The 22,379-nt window shown below is 56.8% G+C and overlaps 3 protein-coding genes across 4 annotated transcripts; all 3 read right to left on the bottom strand.

The window, feature by feature from the left end:
- Positions 1–102: 102 nt before the first annotated feature.
- Positions 103–571, bottom strand: COX14 (cytochrome c oxidase assembly factor COX14). Its single transcript, XM_082781286.1, has 2 exons — positions 440–571; positions 103–360 (listed from the first exon to the last, which is right to left on the bottom strand). The coding sequence occupies exon 2, from the start codon at positions 356–358 to the stop codon at positions 194–196; it is 165 nt and encodes a 54-aa protein (XP_082637412.1). The 5' UTR covers positions 359–360; positions 440–571; the 3' UTR covers positions 103–193.
- Positions 572–1,523: 952 nt separating this feature from the next.
- On the bottom strand, positions 1,524–7,617 carry GPD1 (glycerol-3-phosphate dehydrogenase 1). Its single transcript, XM_082781285.1, has 8 exons — positions 7,538–7,617; positions 7,198–7,375; positions 6,627–6,767; positions 6,146–6,284; positions 5,107–5,219; positions 4,558–4,791; positions 4,254–4,360; positions 1,524–3,988 (listed from the first exon to the last, which is right to left on the bottom strand). The coding sequence occupies exons 1-8, from the start codon at positions 7,576–7,578 to the stop codon at positions 3,892–3,894; spliced, it is 1,050 nt and encodes a 349-aa protein (XP_082637411.1). The 5' UTR covers positions 7,579–7,617; the 3' UTR covers positions 1,524–3,891.
- A 948-nt stretch (positions 7,618–8,565) lies between these two features.
- SMARCD1 (SWI/SNF related BAF chromatin remodeling complex subunit D1) lies at positions 8,566–15,802 on the bottom strand. Of its 2 annotated transcripts, none has more exons than XM_082781220.1 (13): positions 15,557–15,802; positions 15,255–15,442; positions 14,041–14,083; positions 13,820–13,942; positions 13,392–13,514; positions 12,788–12,904; positions 12,343–12,444; positions 12,084–12,245; positions 11,892–11,989; positions 11,326–11,461; positions 10,853–10,975; positions 10,494–10,595; positions 8,566–10,270 (listed from the first exon to the last, which is right to left on the bottom strand). In XM_082781220.1, the coding sequence occupies exons 1-13, from the start codon at positions 15,722–15,724 to the stop codon at positions 10,217–10,219; spliced, it is 1,539 nt and encodes a 512-aa protein (XP_082637346.1). In that variant the 5' UTR covers positions 15,725–15,802; the 3' UTR covers positions 8,566–10,216. The 2 variants fall into 2 exon arrangements, with proteins under 2 accessions (XP_082637346.1, XP_082637345.1); XM_082781219.1 differs by having other exon boundaries at positions 13,386–13,514.
- Positions 15,803–22,379: the final 6,577 nt, after the last annotated feature.

The raw sequence follows: 22,379 nt of genomic DNA on the forward strand, positions 1-22,379 counted from the left end.
CAGAACCACGCCTCGCCTTAAATAAACCCCAAAATCCCTCAGAAAAACCCCAAACCTGATGCACCCCCAGCCCTGGGGCGGGATGAGGACACGACACCGAACTCGGGGGCTTCTCCGGGGGCTTTTATTGCGCTTTTTATGTGGGAATCTTAGTGTGGGGGGGAGGGAAAATCCACGGTCCGAGCCCCCCCCCTCAGCTCTCGGGCCTCGCCGCCGCCGCCGCCTCCCTCTCCCGGCGGCGCTGCAGCAGGCGGTAGGCGCGGACGCCGCACAGGTACCCGCCGTACACCGTCAGCAGCATCATGGAGCCGGAGAACGCCTTGTAGCCGAAATCAGCCAGCTGCTTGCCCGACACCATGCCTGTAACACAAGGCGGCGGTCAGCAAGCGGCCCTTCCCCTCCCCTCCCCTCCTCTCCCGGTCCCGGTCCCGGTCCCTACCGGCGCTTCCGAAGCTCCGCCGCCACCTCAGGGCCGCGCTTCCCGGTAGTGCCCCGTGGGGATGGCGGGGCCGCGCTGCCTGCTGGGAGTTGTAGTCTTTATGGGGGGGGGGGGGTGAGGCTGTGGCGCCATCTGCTGTGTGGCTGCTTCTTCGCCTCAGGAGCCCGCCATCCCCCAGGCGGTGTCGCCTGTCCCTCAGGCTCTGCCCCCTGCCCCATGTCTCTCTGCACAGCTCCCTCAGGGTCTCCTCGCTTCTTAGCACTGTGTGAGGCTGAGGGGCCAGCCCCTCACACGGGCGCCGTGCTCCAGCCCTGAGGTGCTCGGGACACCCCAGGTCCCCGCTCCATGCCTGAGGTGGTCACTGGCTTCTTCACCCTCCCTCAGGGCCCAGGCTGTGCTCACAGCTCACAATTTGGAGAACTTGTTTGCCTCCAAAAAGCGCCGCGGCTGCTGGTGGCACAGTGTGGTGCTCTCCCTCCAAGCCCCGAGCTCCTTGCTTGTAGTTGAGGTTGGAAATGAGGAGATATTTCTTGTCAGAAAGAGTGGTCAGGCATTGGAATGGGTTGTCCAGGGAGGCGTCACCGTCCCTGGGGGTGTTTAAGGACAGGTTGGATGTGGTGCTTGGGGACATGGTTCAGTGGGTGATAGTGGTGGTAGGGGATGGTTGGACTGAATGATCTTGGAGGGCTTTCCCAACCCTAATGATTTTGGGATTCTCGGATCCCACAGGCACAGCACAGCCCCAGGCTGTGGGCTCTTTGAGGTGCTCGGAGTGCAAGAACTGGGGCCACCCCCTCGTCTGCGTCTTCTTGCTCAGGCTGCAGCAGCCCCGGCGCTGCAGAGCCCTGAGCTGTGCAGACCCTGCAGTGCCTGGATGTGCTGAGGCTGCAGAACATAACTCCAAATGTTAAAGGGAAGACTTTTTATAGCTCATGAACTCCAACGCTAGTGCAAGGCACGGGCTGTCTGAAAGCGAGGGATGCATGCGCTGGCCACCCCCAGGTGAGACTCGCGACCCTCAGCAAATGCTGACAAGGCCTGGAGGAGCTCAGGCACTGCCAGCTGTGTGTAATGGCAAAGAAAGCCGCGCTTGGAGCGATGTACTTCTGCAGCTGATGAGCTAACAGCTAAATTTAAGTCCAAAACACAGCTCCTGATCCTGCTGCAGCTCCAGGCAGGTGCTGGCAAGAGCTTTACATGCTGAGGTGAGAGCCTGCGATGTGTCTAGGGAGGAGAGCTTGGACGCTCTCTCCCCTGTATGAGCCTCGTATCCAAACACTTGAGCTGGGATTCCTGAAGCCCATCAAGACAAAAGGAACTAGAAGTTGTGCCAACCCTGCAAGAAGACACTGGACTTCCTTTATTTTCCCTCCAAGCTCATTGAAGTTTCTCAGAGGAAACCGATGTTGGCTACTTTCTGAACGATCGCTGAGTTGAATTTAAAGGTCGTAGGGTGCTACCGAGAATGCGTGTCTAATAAAAGGCACAGAAACAACTGCACTGCCAGCAGATTAAATTCCCCTAGCAAGAGGGCGAGTGGAGAACTAACAGTCCTGGAAAGGTCACTCAGTACGAGATGTGTTTCAAAGAAAGGCAGGGATGAGGCAAGTCCAGCAGGGAAAAGAAGCTGGAGAGAGATGAATAAAACAGCACAGACCGTCCCAAGAAGCTAAGACATCAAAGTCTGGGGTACAGGTGGCACAGTGGGACCCTGGCACGGTTCCTGCCGGCCCCAGGTTAGGATTCTGGACCCAGCTCAGCGCTGCAGTTTCTGCCCTCCCCAGCCCTACAGCCAGACTTGAACACAGGAACTGCTGCTGAGAAAAAGCAAGTGGGACACCGCGTTATGTTCTGAGCCAACATTGTCCTGCAGGGGCACTCTTACTCATTTTTGGAACAGCACACAAGGGTGCAGAGCCAGGAGGGAACAGCCAGTGCCCTCTCCTGCACTCTTAGTGAGACCAGCGGGCACCAACCCAAAGAGAACGATGCACGGGAACCGCAGAGAAAAGCGTGCGCCGCCCCTTCCCTCTCCAAATTTATTATGATTTTAAACATTCATGAAGTACACTGCTAGTCAGAGACCCAATGGCACTAGGACCCGGAACGGGGGCGAGATCTGCAGCAGCTCCAGCAGCCTGCCAGCCCAGACAGAGATCAGTGAACCGCCGGCCACGCGGCCCTGAGCAAACACGAGCAGAGTGAACCAGCTTCAGAGGCCCAGAGAGGCACGTGGCAGCCAGCTGGACAAGGGGCAAGTTTCAAAGGCACAGCATGAGGCACGAGACCTCTGTCCTCTCTTGTGATGCTGGAGGTCTGCCTGTACCCCTGTGGATCACGTCCTGTGCTGCCCCTTGCGCTAGCGGGCAATTTCCAGCACCCTCCCACGAGGGGCGGCAGGGAAAACGAGGAACCTGTTTTCTCAGTTCCTATAAAGCCACGGAAAGAAGCAAAGCCCAGCCTACGGCACAGAGCAGAGCGAGAGTGAAGGCAAAAGCTGCTGCGGGTCACTCATCTAAAAGCACCACGGCCCAACTGCTTCGGCAGGTACACAGCCAAGGGCTGCGCTGCCTGCCAGCTGCTCAGAAAAACTTTGGGGCAGTTGGTCCCTGCGTTGCCAAAGCCAGCCAGAGGACGAACCAAGGCGAGGGAGGAGGGCTGCCCAGGGACAGGCAGCGGGCATGGAATTAGCACAGACAAATCGGTGACAAAAGGGGTCAGCGGCCAGGCTTGGGTGTGAGAGCAAAAAGCTGAATAATTGAGCTCCGAGGGCTCCCTCCGGAGCCGTCCTCACACACGCAGAGCCTCGGCCGTCCCGTTCAGCAGGAGCAGCTGGTGGTGGCTGGGGAAGCAGCGCATGGCAGGGTGGCAGAGCTATTTTCTGTGCTGGTGCTTCTTAGAAAGAAGAGTGCTTGTCAGCTCCTTTGAAAGTCCTCAGGAGCTTCAGTCTCTGGTGGAGCCTGGCAGGGAACCGTGCCCCCTCTGCGATGCAGCAAAGCCCAAAGCAACAGCAGCAAGCAGGAAAGAGCTGGTGTCATGCGAAGTGGCCCCATGGGGCTAATAGCAAAGCTTGCCCTCCAAGGCAGTGCCTCCTGCACTCCTGTATTGATCAAGACGACTTAGCAGAGTCCCTCTGAGAACGGAATCCATCGCAGCGAAAGAAAGTGAAAGGAGGAAGACGCTCAGCCCCGCTCAGGGCAGACCCTAGACAGAAGCAGAAGCTAAACGAGCCCTTCGAAGAGAGAGGGGGATCAGCAGGTACCTCCGTGCAGATGCCAGGCTCAGGCTGGCAGTCTCCAGTGCTGAGAAGGGGAACCTCTGCCCTTCCAGCGCTCTGCAAAGGCTCCCAGGAAATCTGGACTCCTCGCAAAGCTGTGGCAGCAGCAAGTTGGTGCGGGCAGGAGCTCTCTGCTCGTCTCAGCAGGATCGGTGCTTTTGCAGGCAGAGCCCACTTACATGTGCTCGGGGTGGTTCTGGAGACACTTGATGACATCGGTAACAGGTTTGCCCTCGTAGCAGATCTGATACACGGCTGTGAAGAGGGGGAACCTACGGGCAGGATGGACAAAATCAGCCCTTGCTGCATTCCCAGAGCACCTCCACTTCTGGTGTGCCACGCAGGACCGTGGGGCAGGAGCAGGTGGGACTGCAGCGTGCTGCCTCACCCACCAGGCTGGATGCGGGCACTGCAAAGCTTTGCCTGAGCTGCAGGGACACTGAGGGTGAATTTCCCTTCCCATATCTGCGGGGAAGATCCCAGCCCAGCCTCAAAAAAAAAAAAAAAAAAGCAGACAAGGGGGATGAGAGCACTCACTTCTCCACCATGTTCTTGCTTTTGAGGATGCGATGCAGCTCGGCAGACGTCTGGGGACCCTGCAGCTTCTGCCCGTTCAACATCTCCTTCTCCAGCTGCTCAATAGACTGAAACAACCCAACAGAGAGGGGAGCTGGAGCCTGCGATGCCATCCACTGCCCCACAGCTCCTTCCCTGGAGCCAGGCTGTGGCGCTGGGCAGGTGAAGAATGCCACAAGGCTCGCTGGCTCCCTGCCGCTGCCATCTCAGCAGATTGATGCAGGTATTAAGGTCCCCCTCGTTGCCTGCTCCCCGCTCTGCTCACCTTCCCAGTCTTGGCAAAAGCCTCAGCCACCTTGCGGTTGCGACCGCCGTAGCAGGTAGTGATGAGATCGGCCACCCCGCAGCTCTCCAGGAAGGTGGAGGGGGTGACGGGGCCCTTGCAGAAGAGTTTGGCGAAGCCGATCATCTCCATCAGGCCCAGACGGATAACAGCAGCCTTCGTGTTGTCCCCGAAGCCGAGACCATCACAGAAACCAGCCCCTACAGCCACGATGTTCTGCAAGACAATAGCACGGAGCGATCCGTTCCCGCTAGAGCCCAGGGCTTTGCCACATCCATGAGCTGCCCGTGTGATCCCGAGAGCAGGCTGCTGCCTGCCCCTGCCTGTCTAGCAGCCATCAATCCCTCCGAGGAGCCGAACAGGACACACACAGCTGCCTCCAAAACCTGGCCTTTTGCCCAAGCGTCTCGGTGAGCCAGGGTGCAATATCCAGAGGAGTTCATCCAAGTGGCAGCCTCCTCCCCAGAGCTCCCCGCAGAGCTCAGGCTCTGCTAACAGAGACCTGCAGACCTCAGCCAGCAGCTCACCCACCTTCAGGGCCCCACAGATCTCTACGGTGTCAGCCTCCTGCACCACCGTGACGCGGAAATTCGGTGTCTGCATCAGCTCCTTCAGGATCTGCCCGTACTGCGCGTTCTTGCACCCTGACGAGGTAAAAGGAGAAGCGTGAGGAGAGAGGGAGACGTGAAGGAGACCCCAGAGGAGGGCTGCTCTCTTCTCCTGGTAATTTCCTGCAGCGTAGCCCTTGCGGCCAGTGCAGGGAGAGGAATCTCTTGCTCAACTGCTGGACGTTGCTAAACGTTTGTGGGACCACAAAGCGCCACCGTACAGTGCCTGGCGGATAACCAAGGTTCAACCTTGGGATTCCCATGCCTGCCATCGCATTGAGCAAGACAGAAGTGGCATGCCCAGTAGATTAAAGGCGTCTTCAGAGACTGCGAGTTTGTGTTTGGAGGCTGCTGCTCTCTCTGTTCCTGCAGGGCCCTGCATGGGAGCGTTGCTGTGCTTGCAGCGACAGCAAGCTCTGCTTCCACGTCTCCGGTCTCTGCAGCCTTCTGCACGCCTTGTTTGCTTTTGTTTAAAGCACGGACACTTTGAATCTTGTAACTTCTAACCCAGAGAACTGTTCTGTTGGTTTTGGCTGCTCTGTATGATTCACAAACAGCACGGAGGATGTCAGGAGCTGCCGCCAGATGAACTCCCAAGTAGCCCTGGTTAGCAAGGACATGAGATCCAGGTGACTGTCCCTTGAAGCCCCGTGAGATAAAGGTAGGTGAACTCTATTTCCTAAAGGGTCTCTCAGTGTCCATCCCTTCCACTTGGACCAGGCTGCCTGCCAGATGCTCCCAGTCGGTGCTGGCAGCTTTCAGACACACGACTCCGCTTTTAATGAAGTGAGCGCTCACACTGCAAACCCTGTGGATGAGTTCATCCAGCTCCTACGGAGCCTCGCTGCCTTCACAGGCAAAAAGGGACGGCTCTCTCTAGGCAGCACCACGCTCCCCCCCGTTACGTCCTCCTGCTCGTCAGAAACGAGGGCTGCTAACGAGGAAGGACGTCGGCTCCTTACCGATGGTTGTTTCGCAGAACTTCTCTTCTGCCACTTCGTTAGCGATGTTGGCCCCCATGAGGACACTCATCTCGATTCCCAGCTTCTCGTGGATAATGTCTGAGATCAGCCTCAGCCCGTCTGGTCCTTCGTCCACCCCCTGGGAGACAGCCAGGCACGGAGATGAGCACCTGTCCCCTCCAGGACCTGGCCCCCGCTGTCCCAACCCTGTCACTCCCCACCCTGCGATGCTGTCACCCCAACAGCCCCCCCAAAGCTCAGCTGCACCCCACTCACAGCACTTCACACCCCCTGCACGCCCTCACATTCTTTTCTACTCCACAAACACACCTCCAAACCCCCACAAAGGCTTCCCAAACCCTCTTGTACACCACTAAAACCCTGTAGCCCGCTTTTTACTCCAACCCTCCTGGCTCCCCTTTGCAGCCCCACAGAATTTATGACCCCCCAGCCACCAGGGCAGCACTCCTCCTGCTCACACCTTGATGAGCGACATCCCGATAGCATCTTTCTTCACGTGGCCCTTGAGCTGCTCGCACACCTTGCCGATGAACTGGTGGGGCACCACGAACAGGAGGACGTCGGCCCCGGCGCAGGCTTTCAGCAGGTCTGGCTCTGCCACCTGCAGGGTGGGACCGTCAGCACTCACACCCCATTTTTCGTGGCCAGGAGCCCGCCCCAATCCCCAACGAGGGGAAGAGGGGCTGGAGGGCAACTGCGTGGGGTTTCCCTGGGCAGAGGGGCTGGAGCCTGGCAGCACAAAAGGCTGAGCGTACGGGCTCGCTGCGCGCCGCCGATGCCAGCTCGGAGGCAGCCGCATGGCCTCGAGCCCAGCCTGTGGGATGCCAGAGCAGGGGCAAAGGTGGGCAGCGAGGGTGGCCAGGGCTGCGGCTCATCCAAGCGAGCTGCAAGGTCACTGGGAACGTTTAAGCGAGCCCCGTGCATCCCCTTTGCAGCCCGCGGGGCCGCGGCAGCTCCCGGCACGGCTTTTTATTGCCTGTCACCAGGGAGCCCGGCTGCCGGCAGCGGATCTCGTGCTCAGCCACACTCACCACGTTGGGGGGCAGCTTGTGTCCCGGCAGGTACTTGACGTTCTCGTGCTCCGTGTTGATGATTTCGGTGAGCCGCCGGCCGCCCACCTCCTCCTCCAGCACCCACATGCTCACCAGGTTCTCGAAGGTGCTCAGCCGAGCCGCGTTGCTGCCCGCGATCTTGGCGATGGCCGAGCCCCTGCACGGGCAAAACGGAGCCGTAGGCACCGAGGCTGCCAGCACTGGGGGGAGCCCGGGGCACCCCACGGCACTCGCACGGGGGTCCCGGTGTCCCGGGGAGAGTGGGAACCGTGCCACGCTCCGGGAGGGGATGCGGAGTGGCCGAACACTGGGTGCTCACCAGTTGCCCGAGCCCACGATGCACACTTTCTTGCCGCCCATGGTGCAAAGAGCCGGAGCGCTGCGCTGTGCTGAGCCCAACGCCGCTATTTGAAGGCTGCCCCCGAGCAGGGGCGGCCCCAGCCCGCCTCCCGCTCCGCCCCGGGGCAAACCGGGCACCCGTGGCCCCCGGGGGCCGCCCAGGTCCCTGTCCCGGCCGCAGCCGGTGCTCGCAACCCAACGCCGAGCAGTGCTGCAGCCGCAGATCGCTGCCCCGAAGCAAAGGTGAAGAGCACCGAGCTCAGCATAGCAGGGAATGGTGACTGCCCAGCTGCTTCCCTCCCCCCGTTTTCTGCTTAAAATCGTTTTCTTTTCCCCCAAAGAAGGCTCGTCCCCCGAGTAGGAAACGTGAACCATCTGATTGCAGAGCCAGGAGGCAACGCCAGCCTTAATCTCGGCGTTAAGCAGCAGCAGCACCAACTGCTTGACCTTACGCAAAGCGCCCTTTCTTCTAGACACAGAGGATCTCTTTCTCCTGCAGCAAGGCTTTACAAGTGTTCTGTAAAGCATTACGTTTCTACTCCGATAAACAAGGCAGGGTGCAAAGAGTAAAGCCCCGTTTGCATGCCTTTAAACCCATCTCTGGAACCTTTAATACAGTTCCCTCACAATCATGCCTGAATCCCGTGGGGCTTGCAACAGGCTGTCACCGTTCTGCAAGGCGGCAGGGTGAATACTGGGCTGTCTAGATTTTATCAGCACCTTGGCCACTGGATTTCCAGATTTGCTCAAGTTACTTTGCTTATTTCCCACAAAAGCACTCTGCACAGGCTTAGCGGGCGCTGCAAGCCACAGATCCTTACCTGAAAAGGCACTGTGTAACAGGCCAAAACGTGACGAACATTTTCTCTGCAGTTTCTTAAACCAGTTAAAAAAAATAAAGTGAAAATAATCCCGTCCCTTCCCAGGCAAATACACGAGGCATCATCCACCGAGGCAGCTGCTGAGAGAAAGCGTGCTGTCAGCACAGAAGGAGGGAGGACAGCTTCCTTCACAGGAGGCTTTTATTAAAACTGGGTGACATCTACAAGGATACAGTACAAAAAAAATTTTGGTCCATGGAAAAACCCATAATATTCAGTTAAGAAAAGCAGTTATTCTGCAACAGCTATGTTTGCCTACGCAGTACTCAGCATCCTTCATGTGTGACTACCCTGAGGAGTCAGTGGGCTGCTTCATCAGCACCAAGACCTTCACCCCAGTACCACAGAGGAGCCATTTCAAAGAGGGTAAAGGAGAAGGGAAGTCGAGAGCCTATTACTCACAGACATGTAGTAACACAGACACAAGGAGTAGGGCCACCCAGGCTCCCAAATTCATAGTAACCTTCCCAACCACACCAAAGCTGGGTGTGGAGAGGAGGGGGGCTTGTCAGTAATGTGGTTTTGCAGCTGTTTCGAGAGAATATGACCAACTTTTGAGTCCTTTTGCATTAGTCCCGAGCAGAAATACTGAGATCTGGGTTAGAGAAGCCGTTCTCTTACACCTGACCACTAGTTCACTAGTAAATCGTTCCATGACGAGGCATGGGGGCTGCTACTCCCCACAGTAAAGAAAGTCTACTTGTACATTCCTGATCCATGCTGGGCCTTATGGCAGCCCTGGAACCTAAAACTTGACTAAAAACCACAGGAGCTTCAGCATGGAAACATCTCCTAACTCACGTATGCTTGGAGCTACATCCATTCCCAAGAACTGTCCTGTTACACTCAGGTCCACAGAAAGGAGCCTCTGGTCCCCACAGCAAGTGATGTATGACAACTGTCCCGAAGGAATGAGTGTACAACACTCCACCCCTGCACAATTACACGGGCAGCTGTTGCATCCTCTCTCCCTGCTACAGGGAAAAGAAGCAGCCAGGTGGCTTGCTGGAACCCCAAGTGCTCTGAAGTGCAGTGAAGTCTCAGCACTCCAAACACGCCCCTGCAGTAAGCCAACGCTTCATCTCCCCTGTGATTCCCAGCCTAAAGCAGTCTGTCATGAACATGAAGGGAGCAGGACAGGAAAAAAGGGAGAAGGGAAGAAGCGATTCTCTACACAGTCCAGTAACTTCCTCAAGGAGGAGAGGGACCTGTGGGGCAGCCCAGTGCAGCAGCACCCTCCGCGTGAAGGAGGGGAGGGCTGGAGGTATGTCAACTCCTGGTGTCCTGCCCGCTCCATCTCCTGGTACCTTGCTACAAAAAGAGGCAGGGACAAGATTAGCCACAGAGCTCCACCCTTAGAGCAGGTCCAGGCTTCCCAGACCCAGGTCTCGCGTGTGCCACAACTAGATGCTAGTTGAGGAGGAACGGGCTGTGGTTTCTGAACTTGAGAAAAGCTCCAAGTCAGCATTCATACTGGCTACTGGGGACACTACAGGCAGTACGGAGTCACGGAAAGGCTCTCAGAAGCCCTGGGACTGACAAGGCAACAGTCAGGAAGAAAACCAGGTAGAAGTGTGTGCTCGTTGGAGCCCGTCTGCTTGCCACTCCCCAGAAGACCCCAGGTGTCCTAGAGTTGCCCCAAGAGGGACAATGCCAGGATGGATAATGGTGCAGGCCTCAGTGCCGGAGTGGGATTACGTGAGCCATAACAGCGTACTCTGCAGCTCTGTCTCCACAAGTAGCTGTGATGCCTTCTGGCTGGGAAGGAGCGGAGCGGCCTATGTGTTGCGGATCCCCAGGGCCTGCTCTAGTTCCTGCCGTCTTTGCTGTACCTGCAAGAGGAGCCAGAGTTGCAGCATTAACACACAGCAGCGCAGCAAACAAAGTACCACAGGGCCCAGGTGGAAAAGGGGGGGTCCAAACTGGGACCAAGATGCATCAGCAGTGCCTCCAAGTGAGGCTCAGCAATGCCACTTCTCACCAGCCGTGAAAAAGGAGTGCCAGGTACGCTGAGCCACCACGTACAGAGGGGGACACCTGCTTGGGGACGCTCACCTTGGAGTAGAAGTATCTGCACACAGCTTCCTGAGCCCACGGCTGGAAGTAGAACTCAGCTCTACGCTCCTCTTCAGGATTCCCAACAACATCAGTCATCGTCTGGAAAGCACAAAGGACAAAACAGTTCAGGGAGTGTGAAAGCTCTGGCTGTGCTGAGCAAGCCTGCACAGACACCCCCCCTTCCACAAAGAAACGTCAGTACAGTCAGGTCAGGTTCTTATCCTTGACTTCAATACACGTCTTGCTTTCTGAAAAGGAAATTGCCTCTCTCCCTGTCTCTCTCTCTCAGTGGGAGCTAGTAATAATGAGGAAAGAGTGTGACTGGATCCACCTTCCCCACAAGACAAAGCTTTTACCTTCAAGTCCCGGCACTGGGACTGCAGCCAGTCGTTGATGAAGCCCTGAGGATCTCGGGCAAAACTCAGCATGAACTCACGCTGGGTCTTCAGCTGGTTAATTGTCTCTATTGTTTCATGGATCTGAAGGAGATAAGCACAGCAACGAGACTGCTGAATAGGGGAAAATGTCAGAGAAACATCAAGAGATCCAACACACGAGGGTGAATTCTTATACTCCCTGGCTCACTTATCAGATAGGATTCTCAGCTCCCACCTTCCTACTCTAAACATTACCAATTTCCCCACTGACCTTTTCCTTTAAAACTGTGCTTCCAGATAACGCCACCTATTTGAAACCACGGCAGAACTGTCTCCAGCTTCCAAATGCACAACAGCACAAAGCCAAACTGTCACAGTCAGGGGTCACTTTGCTCCACACACACACTCCTACCCAGCACTGAGGACAGCAGACCTGAAGGAACTCCTCTCACCTTGTTATCCAGAGCAGCAATTTCTTGTTGGCTAGCCGTTGAGAGCAGGAATGAATTCATCTGAGTCTTCAAGGTATCATCCACCTCCACATCGATGTCATAGCAGGCTGTTTTCTTCTGGTCATTTGGGTCAACACTAGGGGCATCCAAAAGAATCCAAAACAGGTGAGTAGTTCAAGAATTGAACTACCAAATTGTGGCTACTCTAGGGTGATGCTGCATAAGGACTGCAGGCAGGGACAAGCCAAGCTACTGTTAGCTTCAGCTATAACACCAAACAGCACAGCTCCACGTGGCTTTGCAGCACACGGGCTAAGTAACTGTGTAGATAGAAATCTGCTTGGAGCAACTGTCATGCAAAGGATGGCATGAACATGGGAGAGCCTGGTGGAAAAGAAGGCTGTGATAGACAAGAGGTGGCCATTCCTGGACAAAGAAATGATGACTGGCAACACAGGGGAACTGCTACTGAAAAAGGAGAACATTACATCATCTTCCTGTGCAAGCCTCACCCATCCCTTCCACTCTTCTTTCTGTAAATACAACGCCAAGTGGAGCAGTCTCACCTGATGACGTGATTGATGATGATCGGTTCTGGGGGCATGAGCAGCGCGTGAAGCCTTTGTGGGATTTCAGAGAACTTCATCCGCTGAGATTCAAATATCTGTGCCAGAAACACGGGGCTCAGCGGAGAGCTCAGTGCCAGGGATCCCTGGCTGCTCACAAAGAAACGCTGAGGCAGCCCCAGCCACCATTACCTGCTGGAGGTATTTGTCACAGATGACATACTCCCGCTCGTGGGGGTCCTGGAGCTTGTGGGTCTTGATGTATTGCCACAAAGCCTGGATGATCACCGGACGGGTCTGAGTGTGAATCCCCAGCAGGCGAGCCAAGCGGGGGTCCAGTTTGAACTGGGGAGGCTTAAACAAAATAGCACAGAATGATGAGATGGGAACGTGGCCACAGACATGGCTGAGCAAACACTGCAAGCCCAGCATTTTGCTCCTGACATCTTACCTGATAATCGAGCATCAGAAGGACAGTACAGCGCACGTTGACGTCTCCTGGCCTCTTCACCTGGAAGCCATCCGTCTCCTGGGTTGTTGCAGTCCTGTGCCACTGGAATATGTGGAACAGGAGAGGGCATTCAGATGCACTCACATGCTCGATTTCCTTTGCTCCTGCTGCTTGGCACCCAGCATGCTCGTCAGTAAACCACACCCACTACAGAAAATTCATCTTATTCCCATTTATAGTTTGTAACGAGAGTTAATACATTTATTCAGACCCCTAGCAACTCCACGGAAGAAGCTAAGAAAAGAGACTTCAAGCCTGGCTCCCAGCCACTTGAGCAAATCTTAAATACCCTCACCTCTCAAGTTATACAACATATATACAAATATATACAGTCTCCTGAAACAACAACTCATTTTTAGAGACAATACAGCAAAAAGAAGCTCACCTCTACCAGGTGATTGTCAGGGCCATAGAGGTCTTTATCAAGTTCAATGACCAGAGACTTAAAGAAGGATGAAAACTTCCTTTTCTGCTTGGTGGCATCGTATTTGGACAAAGCAGACTGCAAGCAACACAGGAAGGAAGAGAGTCAGGAGAGCAAGTCCCAGGAACGCAAGCACAGGCACGGCGCCCACAGCGTACCAGCGTTCCTCTACGTTCTGAACGCTTACATTCATCAATACATGGAAAATCAAGTTCCAAGTCAAAAAAAATGGTGAAAGACTGGAGACAGAGATGAGCTTGGAGGAAATTAGCTCACTCAGCAATCAGATAAAATGCAAGCACCCTGGTTCTAAGAGCCACTGACCGTCTCTCACCATTAATTCTTATAGCTATAAGAACTTTGTATAACTCATGTTCTGCCATGGGGATACCCAGCGGTCTCTGAGTTGGGCTCTCGGTCTCGTCACCATCAGACTCCTTGGAAAACAGAGATGAAGGAGGATATCAAGCCCTTAGCTACGCTCTCGGACACTAAGAAACTGGTTTCACTGTCAGTTCCAGATCCATAAAGTCACCTCTGTGGTGTAAGTGTAACTCACACTTACATCTTCCAGCAGCCGTCCTTCCACCCGAAGCTCCCAGGAGGCAACTGTTCCTTCTCCGTCTTCTGCATCTGACTTGGCTGGATTGAAGGTGTTGGAGATAAAAATGCGTAGCTTTCGCTTTTGCTAGAAGAAAAAGCATCAGTTCAGTGTTAATTTTGAAGTAAACAGATGGCTATCCTGCTTATGCTTTGCCAAAACTGAGCTTAATATTCTTGTTTGCGTCCTATTTCCCCTCTCCTAAGAGGAGCAGCAGGGAAAGAAGCATTCCTGGTTCTGCTCCTTGGTTATTCCTGGAATATTAATTAAGATTCCTTATAGGCCACGCTTATAGGGACGAGACCCAAACTTCAATGCCCTCCTCCGCCCTCCACCAAGGTAAGATTCTCCAATCCTTGCTTACAACAACCACGAACGCAGCCCCCACCTACCTTAATGGGTCGCTTCAAGGCCTCCTGGATATCCAGGCGCTTCCTCATGATCGTCTGGTCCAATTTCCTTTCAAAGGCCAGCAAGTCCATATAGGCCTGAGACTCGGGGACAAGCTCACGAATCTACAGCAAAGCACGAGCCAGTCAAGAACCCGAATCACCCCCGGCGCCCTCACGCTCCTTTCATATCATCAGGGGCTGCAACCACGCGTGCCACTCACCCTCTGAGGTAGAATTTTGTCTGCCATCTTTTTCTTTTTAGCGCTGCAAAGGAAGGAAATGAGTGTTAAAACTGTGCAAATTACCAACAGGCAGTCACGAAAGCAGCAGCGTGGTGGCTTGTTCCTTGGTTTAGCCTCTCCGCAGTGACTTGTGATTTCCAAGACCGACTTTTCTAGGAGACTCCTTTTAAACCAAGGGATGCACTGCCAACGTTACCGAGGCATTGCATGGTTCTGCCAGAAACCTAACACAAACGTGCCCTTCTCTAGTAGCTGCGCGTTATTCTTGTATCTGCTGGAAGCTCCCCTCTCCTAAAAAAAGGGGCTGCACACGAAAGCTGAACTCCCTTTCAGCCACCCAACAAAAAGATGCAACGAGAGGCCCGGGCGTGGCGTGAAGGCAAAGCGCTGTGGACACGGGCACACAGAAAAGCTTTGTGCTGCTGTGAGCAGCCAGCAGACGACACAAAGTCAGCCTCGGCTTTGGCAAGGCCTTAGGGCTCGTTCTGTGATTTTGGCAGTGCCCTACCCGCACCCCAAAACCCAATCTTTCCCCATGATGCTTCTGGGGAGAGAAGCAATAAATGTGAGCCTGCCCGGGGATGTTTGAGGGGATCGGGGATGCTTGGGGGGGGGAATCAGGGATGCTTGGAGATTTTGAGGGATGTTTGGGGATGCTTGGGGATGTCAGGGGATGCTCAGGGATGACTGGGGATGGCCAAGGGTGCTTGGGGATGCTCAGGGATGTCCGGAGATGCTTGGAGGATCATTGGGGATGTCTGGGGATGTTTGGGGATGCTTGGGGATGTTGGGGGCTGTGTAAGGATGCTTGAGGATGCTCAGGGATGTCAGAAGATGTCCGAGGATGTTTGAGGATGTCTGGGGATGCTTGGGGATGATCAGGAGATGCTCGGGGCTGCTTGGGGATGCCCAAGGATGCTCAGGGATGATCAGGGGATGTCCAGGGATAGTGGGGGATGCTTGGGGATGCCCAGAGATGCCTGGGGATGTCCGAGGATGCTCAGGGATGCCCACGGATGCTTGGGGATGATCAGGGGATGTCCAGGGATGATTGGAAGATGCTTGGGGCTGCCCAGGGATGTCTGAGGATGCTCGGGGATGACCAGGGATGCCCGTGGATGCCCAAGGATGTTCAGGGATGTTTGGGGATGCCCGGGGATGTTCAGGGACGCCCCGCTACCTCCGCCCCTTACTTGTGGTTTCGGTTGGGCACCGCCTGCGGCTGCACCTGCTGAAGCTGCTGCGGCGCGGGCCTCTTGCGGGCCTGATCCAGGCCGGCCTGCGCCATCCCGGGCCTCACCGCCGGGCTCCCACCGTAACCGGGAGGCCCCATGGAAGGCCCTTGAGGGGCCAAGCGGCTGCCCGGCAACATCCCGGGGCGCTGCGGAGAGAAGAAAAACGCTCCAGAGCCCGCCGGGCCGGGGGGACGACCCCGAGCCCGAGCCCGGCCCCAACCCCTCTCCCTCCCGCCCCGCCGGCCCCTTCCCCGCCTCACCGGGTAGGCGGCCCCCGGCAGCGGCGAGCGGTACAGGCCCTGGCCCGGGGCCGGGCCCATCCGGACCGGCCCTCCCGGAGCTCCCGGCCCCAAGGCTCCGGCCCCGGCAGCGGCCCCCCCGCCGCCACCGCTGGGAGTCACCGACTGGAAACCCGCCCGCGCCGCCATCTTCTGCCAGCACAAAGGGAGCGGAGCCGGAACGGAGGAGCCGGAACCGGCGGGGCCCCGGAGGAGAGCCCGGCCCCAGCCCCAGCCCCCGGCTCCCTGCGGAGAAAGAGGGAGGGAGGAGGAGGGAGGAGGGAGGAGGAGGAGGAGGAGGAGGAGGAGGAGGAGGGAGGAGGAGGAGGAGGAGGAGGAGGAGGAGGGCGACACCTGGCGGATGGGGGGACCTTGGGGGGGGGGGAATGGGGACGTGAGGGGATGTGGGGGGGTGTGGGGGGGGACAAAGGCGGATGGGGGGACCTTGGGGGGGGGGGAAATGGGGACATGAGGGGACCTGGGGGGGCACCAGGGGGATAAAGGGGAGGACAAAGGGGGACACGGGGGGGACAAAAGGGGACACAGGGGGACATGGGGAGGCCGGGGGGGACACGGGGGGACACGGGGGGATGTGGGAGGACGTGGGGGGGCGCAGGGGGGACCAAGGAGGGGCACGGGGGGGACACAGGGGGACACGAGGGGACCTGGGGGGACGCTGGGGGGATTAAGAGGGGGAACAAAGGGAGGCACATGGGGGGACAAAGGGGGACACAGGGGACAAACAGGGGGACACGGGGACACGGGGAGGCTGGGGGTGACACAGAGGGGACCTGGGGAGATCACAGAGGGGGACAAAGGGGGGCACGGGGAGGCCAGGGGCGACACAGGGGGACATGGGGAGGCTGGGGGGGGACACAGAGGGGACCAAGGGGGTGCACGGGGGGGAGCAAGGGGGGCACAGGGGCAAGGGAGACACAGGGGACACAGGGAGGCTGGGGGGGGGGCACACAGTGGGGGAGGGGGACACAAGGGGACATGGGGAGGCCAGGTGGACACTCTGAGGGGACTGGGGGGACACAGGGGACATGGGGAGAAGAGGGGGAGCAGGGAGGGGGACAGGGAGGGTAGGGCGGTTATGGGGAGTTCTGAGGGGTGGAGGGGTCTTCGGGGGGTGGGGGGTTCTGAGGGGGTGCTGGGGTCTTGGGGAGGGTCTTGGGGGGTGTAGGGGGTATGGGAAGAGGCAGGGTCCCGAGGGGTGCAGGAGCCCTGGTGGGAGTACGGGAGGGAGCGGGGTCCTGGTTGTGCTGGGGGCGATGTTCCTGGGGAGCCTGCGGGCGATGTGGGGGGTATGGGGGGGCTGCTGCCAGGAGCAGGGGCTGTGGGGAATCAAGGAGGGGGTGTCTGGGCAGGGGGGAGCCGCAGTGGGAGCCCCGGGAGCTCTCATCTCTGGGCAAAGCCACCTGCGAGATGGGTTCACAGCTCCGAATTCCTCATCTGGCAGCTGTCAAGCGAGGCTCAGGCGTGCTGGGGGACTCATCCACCTCCCTCAGCCGCCGCCGCACCTCGCTCTGATCCCTCCTGTCCTAGTTTAGCCTGGCTGCTTTCCCCCACAGCCGTCAGCTACTGCACAGGGGTTGTCGCTGCCAGTGCTGCTCTGGAGCTGAGGAGGGTTGGGGTGTTGGTCCCATGTTTGCCAGCCCCTACCTGTAATGCTCCCAGTTATAAATCTGTGCCTCTTGCAGGAGATGCTGGTCCCAAAACCTTCCCATTTTGGGATGTGCTTGGAGGAAGGCGGCTTTGCCTGCCCCAAGGCTGGAGGAATCCAACCTGCAGAAGGGTCAGCAACGCCTCTCAGCAGGACGTCTTGGGAAGGAAGCACGTGGAGCATAAATGGGCACGTTTTCATATCATTTATACACATGGGTGTGGTATGGCTAAAAGGCTTTATCCAGGCGGTGATGGGTGCCCTGCAGGTGTACAAAGTTAGCCTTGGGAGCTGCTCGTGGAGTCGTGCAGAATTGCTCTTTGCATGTGGGTGGGTGTGAGTTACGGAGAGACTTGGTGTGTGTTCAGAAAGGGGCTTTCTGAAAGCGATTTTCCAAAGCTGAAGGCAGAAACCTTGTCTCAGCGTACAGGGCTCGAGCCTTGATGCTGTGTGGCTCAAGGGACAAGGAGGGGAATTTGTGGGTGCAGACTGCCGGGCTTCACGGGCTCTGTCCCCTTTGTGCAGTCCATGTTTGGGGTTGGTTTGCTCCAGTTTAGGCTGAGCAGCTGGAAGCAGGATTCCTGTCTCCGTTGACAGTGGCCTGGGGTGCTACAGAAAGCGTGATACTGGAATTAAAGGCCACTTTCTGCAAGTATTAGCGTTACGTTCCCCTGCTCCCCAGAGCACTTATCCTTGCGGTTGTTCAGAGAGAAGAGGGACACAAATCCAGCTAGCATTAATCTGTGAAAAACGCCGAGGGAGCAGTCACACCACAAGTATTAATTAAGCAATTAATGATGACCATGGGTCATTTAGGAGGCTGCCTTGTACAGGGCATGGCGTAGTTGAGCGAGGAAAGAAGCAGGGATATATTTGCACCTTTTCTACCAGATACAGCATTTCCTATCCTCAACGAAAAACACGAAGCTCTGAGCACAGCCATTAACTGTTGTCTCAGCATTCATGTGTCCGTGCAGTTAATTTAATGCCACCTCCGACAGGCTTGGCGCCCAGCTGCCTTATGAAATATTCATGGAGAGGAAAAGCAGTGGAACTTATCTGCTCCATGTTGTTCAGCTGCAACTTTGACTGAGACTTAAAGCCTGGCAGGAGCCTTTGGGGCAGGCTGGAAAGCTGCCTGGCTCTCCTGGGAGGGGACACCCGGAGTGAGGGGAAGCGAGGGCTAACCTGAGAAATTCAGAGAGGGAGGTGGGACATGGATTGCTGCTCAGTTTGGCACAGGGATCAGGGGAGCTGCAGGGTCTGGAGAGACCCCCCCCAGTCGCCTCAGCTGGGGATGTGACCGCAGATCCCCGTCCCCAGGGATGCTCCTTTGCCAGTCCTCGGTGTCCCCTGTTTTTAGCTGTCTCATAAGAAACGCAGGGACAAAATATCCCCGGCTTCCCCGGCTCAGTGTCTCCTTACACTTGTCCTTTCTCCTTCCCTCTGCCCTGAGGGTTTGGTTTGTTCCTCCCAGTGGAAACGGCTGGTGAAATGCCACCCCGCGCACCTTCATTTTCCTGCACCTGCTGGCACAAGGCAGCTCCTCTGAAACCTTCCTCCCCAACCCGTATGGCGGTAGCTCCAGGCAGCCGAGCAGCATCCAGGGCTGTGTAATTATATCTCAGCGCCTGTTTCTGCTGGCAGCGTTCGCAAAGAGCAAGTGGTAACCGGGAATTATTGCCAGGGAGGAGAAGAGGTGATGCTATCTCTGCCCGTGGCTATGTGCACGTTGCATGATTAATCCGAGCTCGGGAGGGTTTCAGCAGCCACACGATCCGCAAGGTAAACACAGCAGTGTGCGAGCAGGTGCTTCCCAGCAATCTCAGACCTGGGTGCGTCGCACCTCGTCCTCACGTGGATCGGCAGAGCTGCTTCCTGCGAGGTGTAATTAACTCCTTGTCTTGCGCACAGCGGGAGGCTCGTGCCGCTGCGTGCCTCGCACACCGTGCAGGCTGCCAGCCCCTCACAGCCCCTGCGTGGTAATCCCCAGCTCAGGCTCCCCGTCCCGTATGCTCCGGCGGTGCGTGGATCGTGTGTTTCCTTGGAGCCTCGAGTCAGAAAATGTGCAGCGTGTCCACTTCGTGACCGTGCTGCTCCCGCTGGTGGCCGGCTCCTGGCTGGGCACCCATCCCTCACCTTGCCTCGGCTCCAGGGGTGGGAAGTGCATCAGCTGTGCTGCTTTTGGGGTCCTGGCAACCCCTCTGTGAGGCTGTTCCAGGCTGTGGCTCACCGGCATCGCTTCCAGCAGCAGCAAAACCCTCAGGCAGTCGTGCTGAGGCTGGGGAGGTGCTCGTGCAGCACCAGGCTGTGACAGATGGGTGGCCACCTCCTAGCACAGCCCAGCACGTTAATGGGGAGCCCTGGAAGAGCTGGAGTCGCTGCCTGGTCCCTGCAACAGGAGCCATGTGAATGGCACCGAGGAGGAAGCGGGCACGGTCAGCTGCTCTGGCTACTCACAGTGTCTGGCTGCAATTAATTTAGGTTCATTAACTCCCTTCTGGGCTTTGCTGTATCATCTTGTTCCTATTCAAAGCCCACCCCGTGGCCTTTGCAGCACCAGCTCTGGCAGAGAAGGACCAGAATAGCAGCGAGTCTCTTCTAGTTTAAATGCAAAACACCCGTCTGCCATTTCCAGGAGCAAGAAGGACGTGGCCGGAGCCAAGCGACTGGGGGGAGTTTGGCATTTTCGTATTCCCTGCCCACTGCCCATTCGCTATTATGCAGCCTCCACAGGGTCCTGAGGGGCCTTTTGAATGCCCAGGACCCGGAATGTTGCTTTTGCTCTTTGCAGCTGGAAATCTGAAGGACAGAAGCTGTGTTTGCATAGGCCTTGTACTACAACTGCTACTAACTTAGTTAAATTAAAACCAGGTAATATTCCAGCCGGTGACTCATTTCTGCTGAATCTCAGGTAGCTGTCCCAAAGCACAGAAGTGTTAGATTTGTCAACGATCAGCAGCTGCACGTATGTCAATTCTCCTCCCCCTGCTTGAGAGCAAAAGTCAGCTCCCATCCTCCAGCCCTGAAGCATCCCTCGGGGCACATTGGCAGCACAGGACCAGGCAGGGATAGCAGGGATGCCGTGTCGGAGATATATAAAGGGGCTCTTTAGTGGGACTCTGTTCAACATCATCTCTGTTGTTGCAGGTATTCACGTGAGCATTTGGAGGCTGTACTGGAAGTCTGGACCAAAGCTTTATCCTTCCCTTTCCCCTTTTGGCTCCAGCATTTCAGGGATGCCTTCAAGAACATCCTGGGATGCTGCCGTCCCCCCCCCTGCCTCCTTGGGGAGCATTTCCTGCAGCTCCGTGAGAGAGAGAGGCTCAGTGCTCGTGAGTTATATCATTCTTTATATCATCGTTAAGAGTAGCAGGTATTGATGTACAATGCATCTGTCATCTTATTGTGCTTCCTATGAAAATGTGTGTACATAGTACAGATACCAGAGAGAATTCAACACTTTATACACTTGAAGGCATTCAGAGATCAGTAACAGAAAAAAAAAATGGCACAAGAACAAGGCCTAAATGCTACGGGATGGGTATCTACACTGATATGATGCATATATAGATATATATATATATATGTACACATATATATATAGTCATATATATTATATATAAGAAATATAAAATGCAGATGGCATAATAGAAACAAACGAAAAAGTGTATGCTTCAACAGGCGAGCATCAAGGTCAAATCCCAGCCCCATCTTTAAAAGCTTTAGTGGGAGAGAACGAAAGAAAATAAATAAATGACGTGAAATGAAACATTAGGAAAAATCCATAAGAAAATTTATGGATGCGGCCGACCTGTCATCTTTGGGTGATCGCTGGATAACAAAGGACTGCCCCCCAGTTCCTAATTTTGGTCAGGAAGCAAATAATAATAATAATGACAATAAGAAGAACGAAAGCACACCGTAGAAATAATAATTACCAAAAAGACTTATTGCAAAAGCTCTTAAAGATAAGTGGCACTTCAGCCCCGGGAGGGCTTTTGCTTGATGCCAGGGGGCCTGGGGGCTGGCAGGGGCTGGGGGAGGCCGATTGCCACTGACCCTGGAGCCAAGTGGCCGTGCGCTCGCGGGTCCGGGGAGCGGAGACTCGGCCAGAGCCGGCCAGCCGGCCCCCACTGCTGGGAAGGGGCAGCGACAGGAGGAGCAGCGGGGGTCCCAGGCGGCGAGCTGGCGGGCACCCCAAAGGTGCCCGGGGCTCGTGGCCCCCGGGGGTGGCTACTGTTGGGGCGGGGTGGGAGCCTGCGGTCCCGCAGACCGGAGCACCCTGTGCCGTGGGGTGTCCCTTAAGCCTCCAAACCCTTTTGGTGTTGGGGCTCCTGTGCCCGCCTGGCTGAAGGGGTGCTGAGGGGCTCTGCCTTGTGCCCCTAGCTGAGCCAGGCCAGGAATTGAGGCCAGGAGCTTTCCTTATGCCTTTCTCCCCAAGGATGGCTCTTTTTGGGGCCGCACGGGGTAGCTCCAGGTTCCCTGGGGACACTAGGGACTGCGGGGAAAAGCCCAGGAGAGACAGGCAGGGAGACCACCCCGTGACACAGCCGAGGCAGAGCGACTGGGCAGCGGGGTCTTCGATACCAAAGTGGCACCCCCAGGCTGGGTCCTCCACGGCGCTTGCAGCCACCGGCGAGCTCAGCGGCCGGGCACCGCCGTCCCCAGGGCAGGTGGCCGAGGAAGACGTTTCGGAGAGGTGGAGCTGCCCCGTCTTTGTGCACGTGGAGCAGCCGGGGGTGCCCAGACAGGGTCGTGGTGAGGGTGGGCTGCGGGCCACCGTGGTCCCAGGGGGCAGCGAGGCTCTGCTGGGGCCGATGAACCCGCGGCCGTGCCCGCTGGCCACGCTGCAGGGCTCCGCGGCGATCCCTCCCGCCGGGCGCAGGGCCACCAGCGAGCGCCGGCCGAGGCGTGGGAGCAAAATGGGCATGGAGACGACGGATGGACAGACGGACAGGGCTGTGGATGGAGACCGTGCGGCCGAATGGCTGCTTCTTCTTGGCTTCTGGGTTTCTAGTTAAAAAGGCTGAGGGGAGCCGAAGGGGAGGGGACGGGGAAGGCCCGTGCCCCAGCCCGCTGTGCGTGTCGCTCCCCGCGCCGCGAGGATGGCTGGGCTGGAGCGTCCTCGAGTCTCTG

This window comes from Aythya marila (genome assembly GCF_965140915.1).
Source record: "Aythya marila genome assembly, chromosome: 30".
NCBI lineage: Eukaryota > Metazoa > Chordata > Aves > Anseriformes > Anatidae > Aythya > Aythya marila.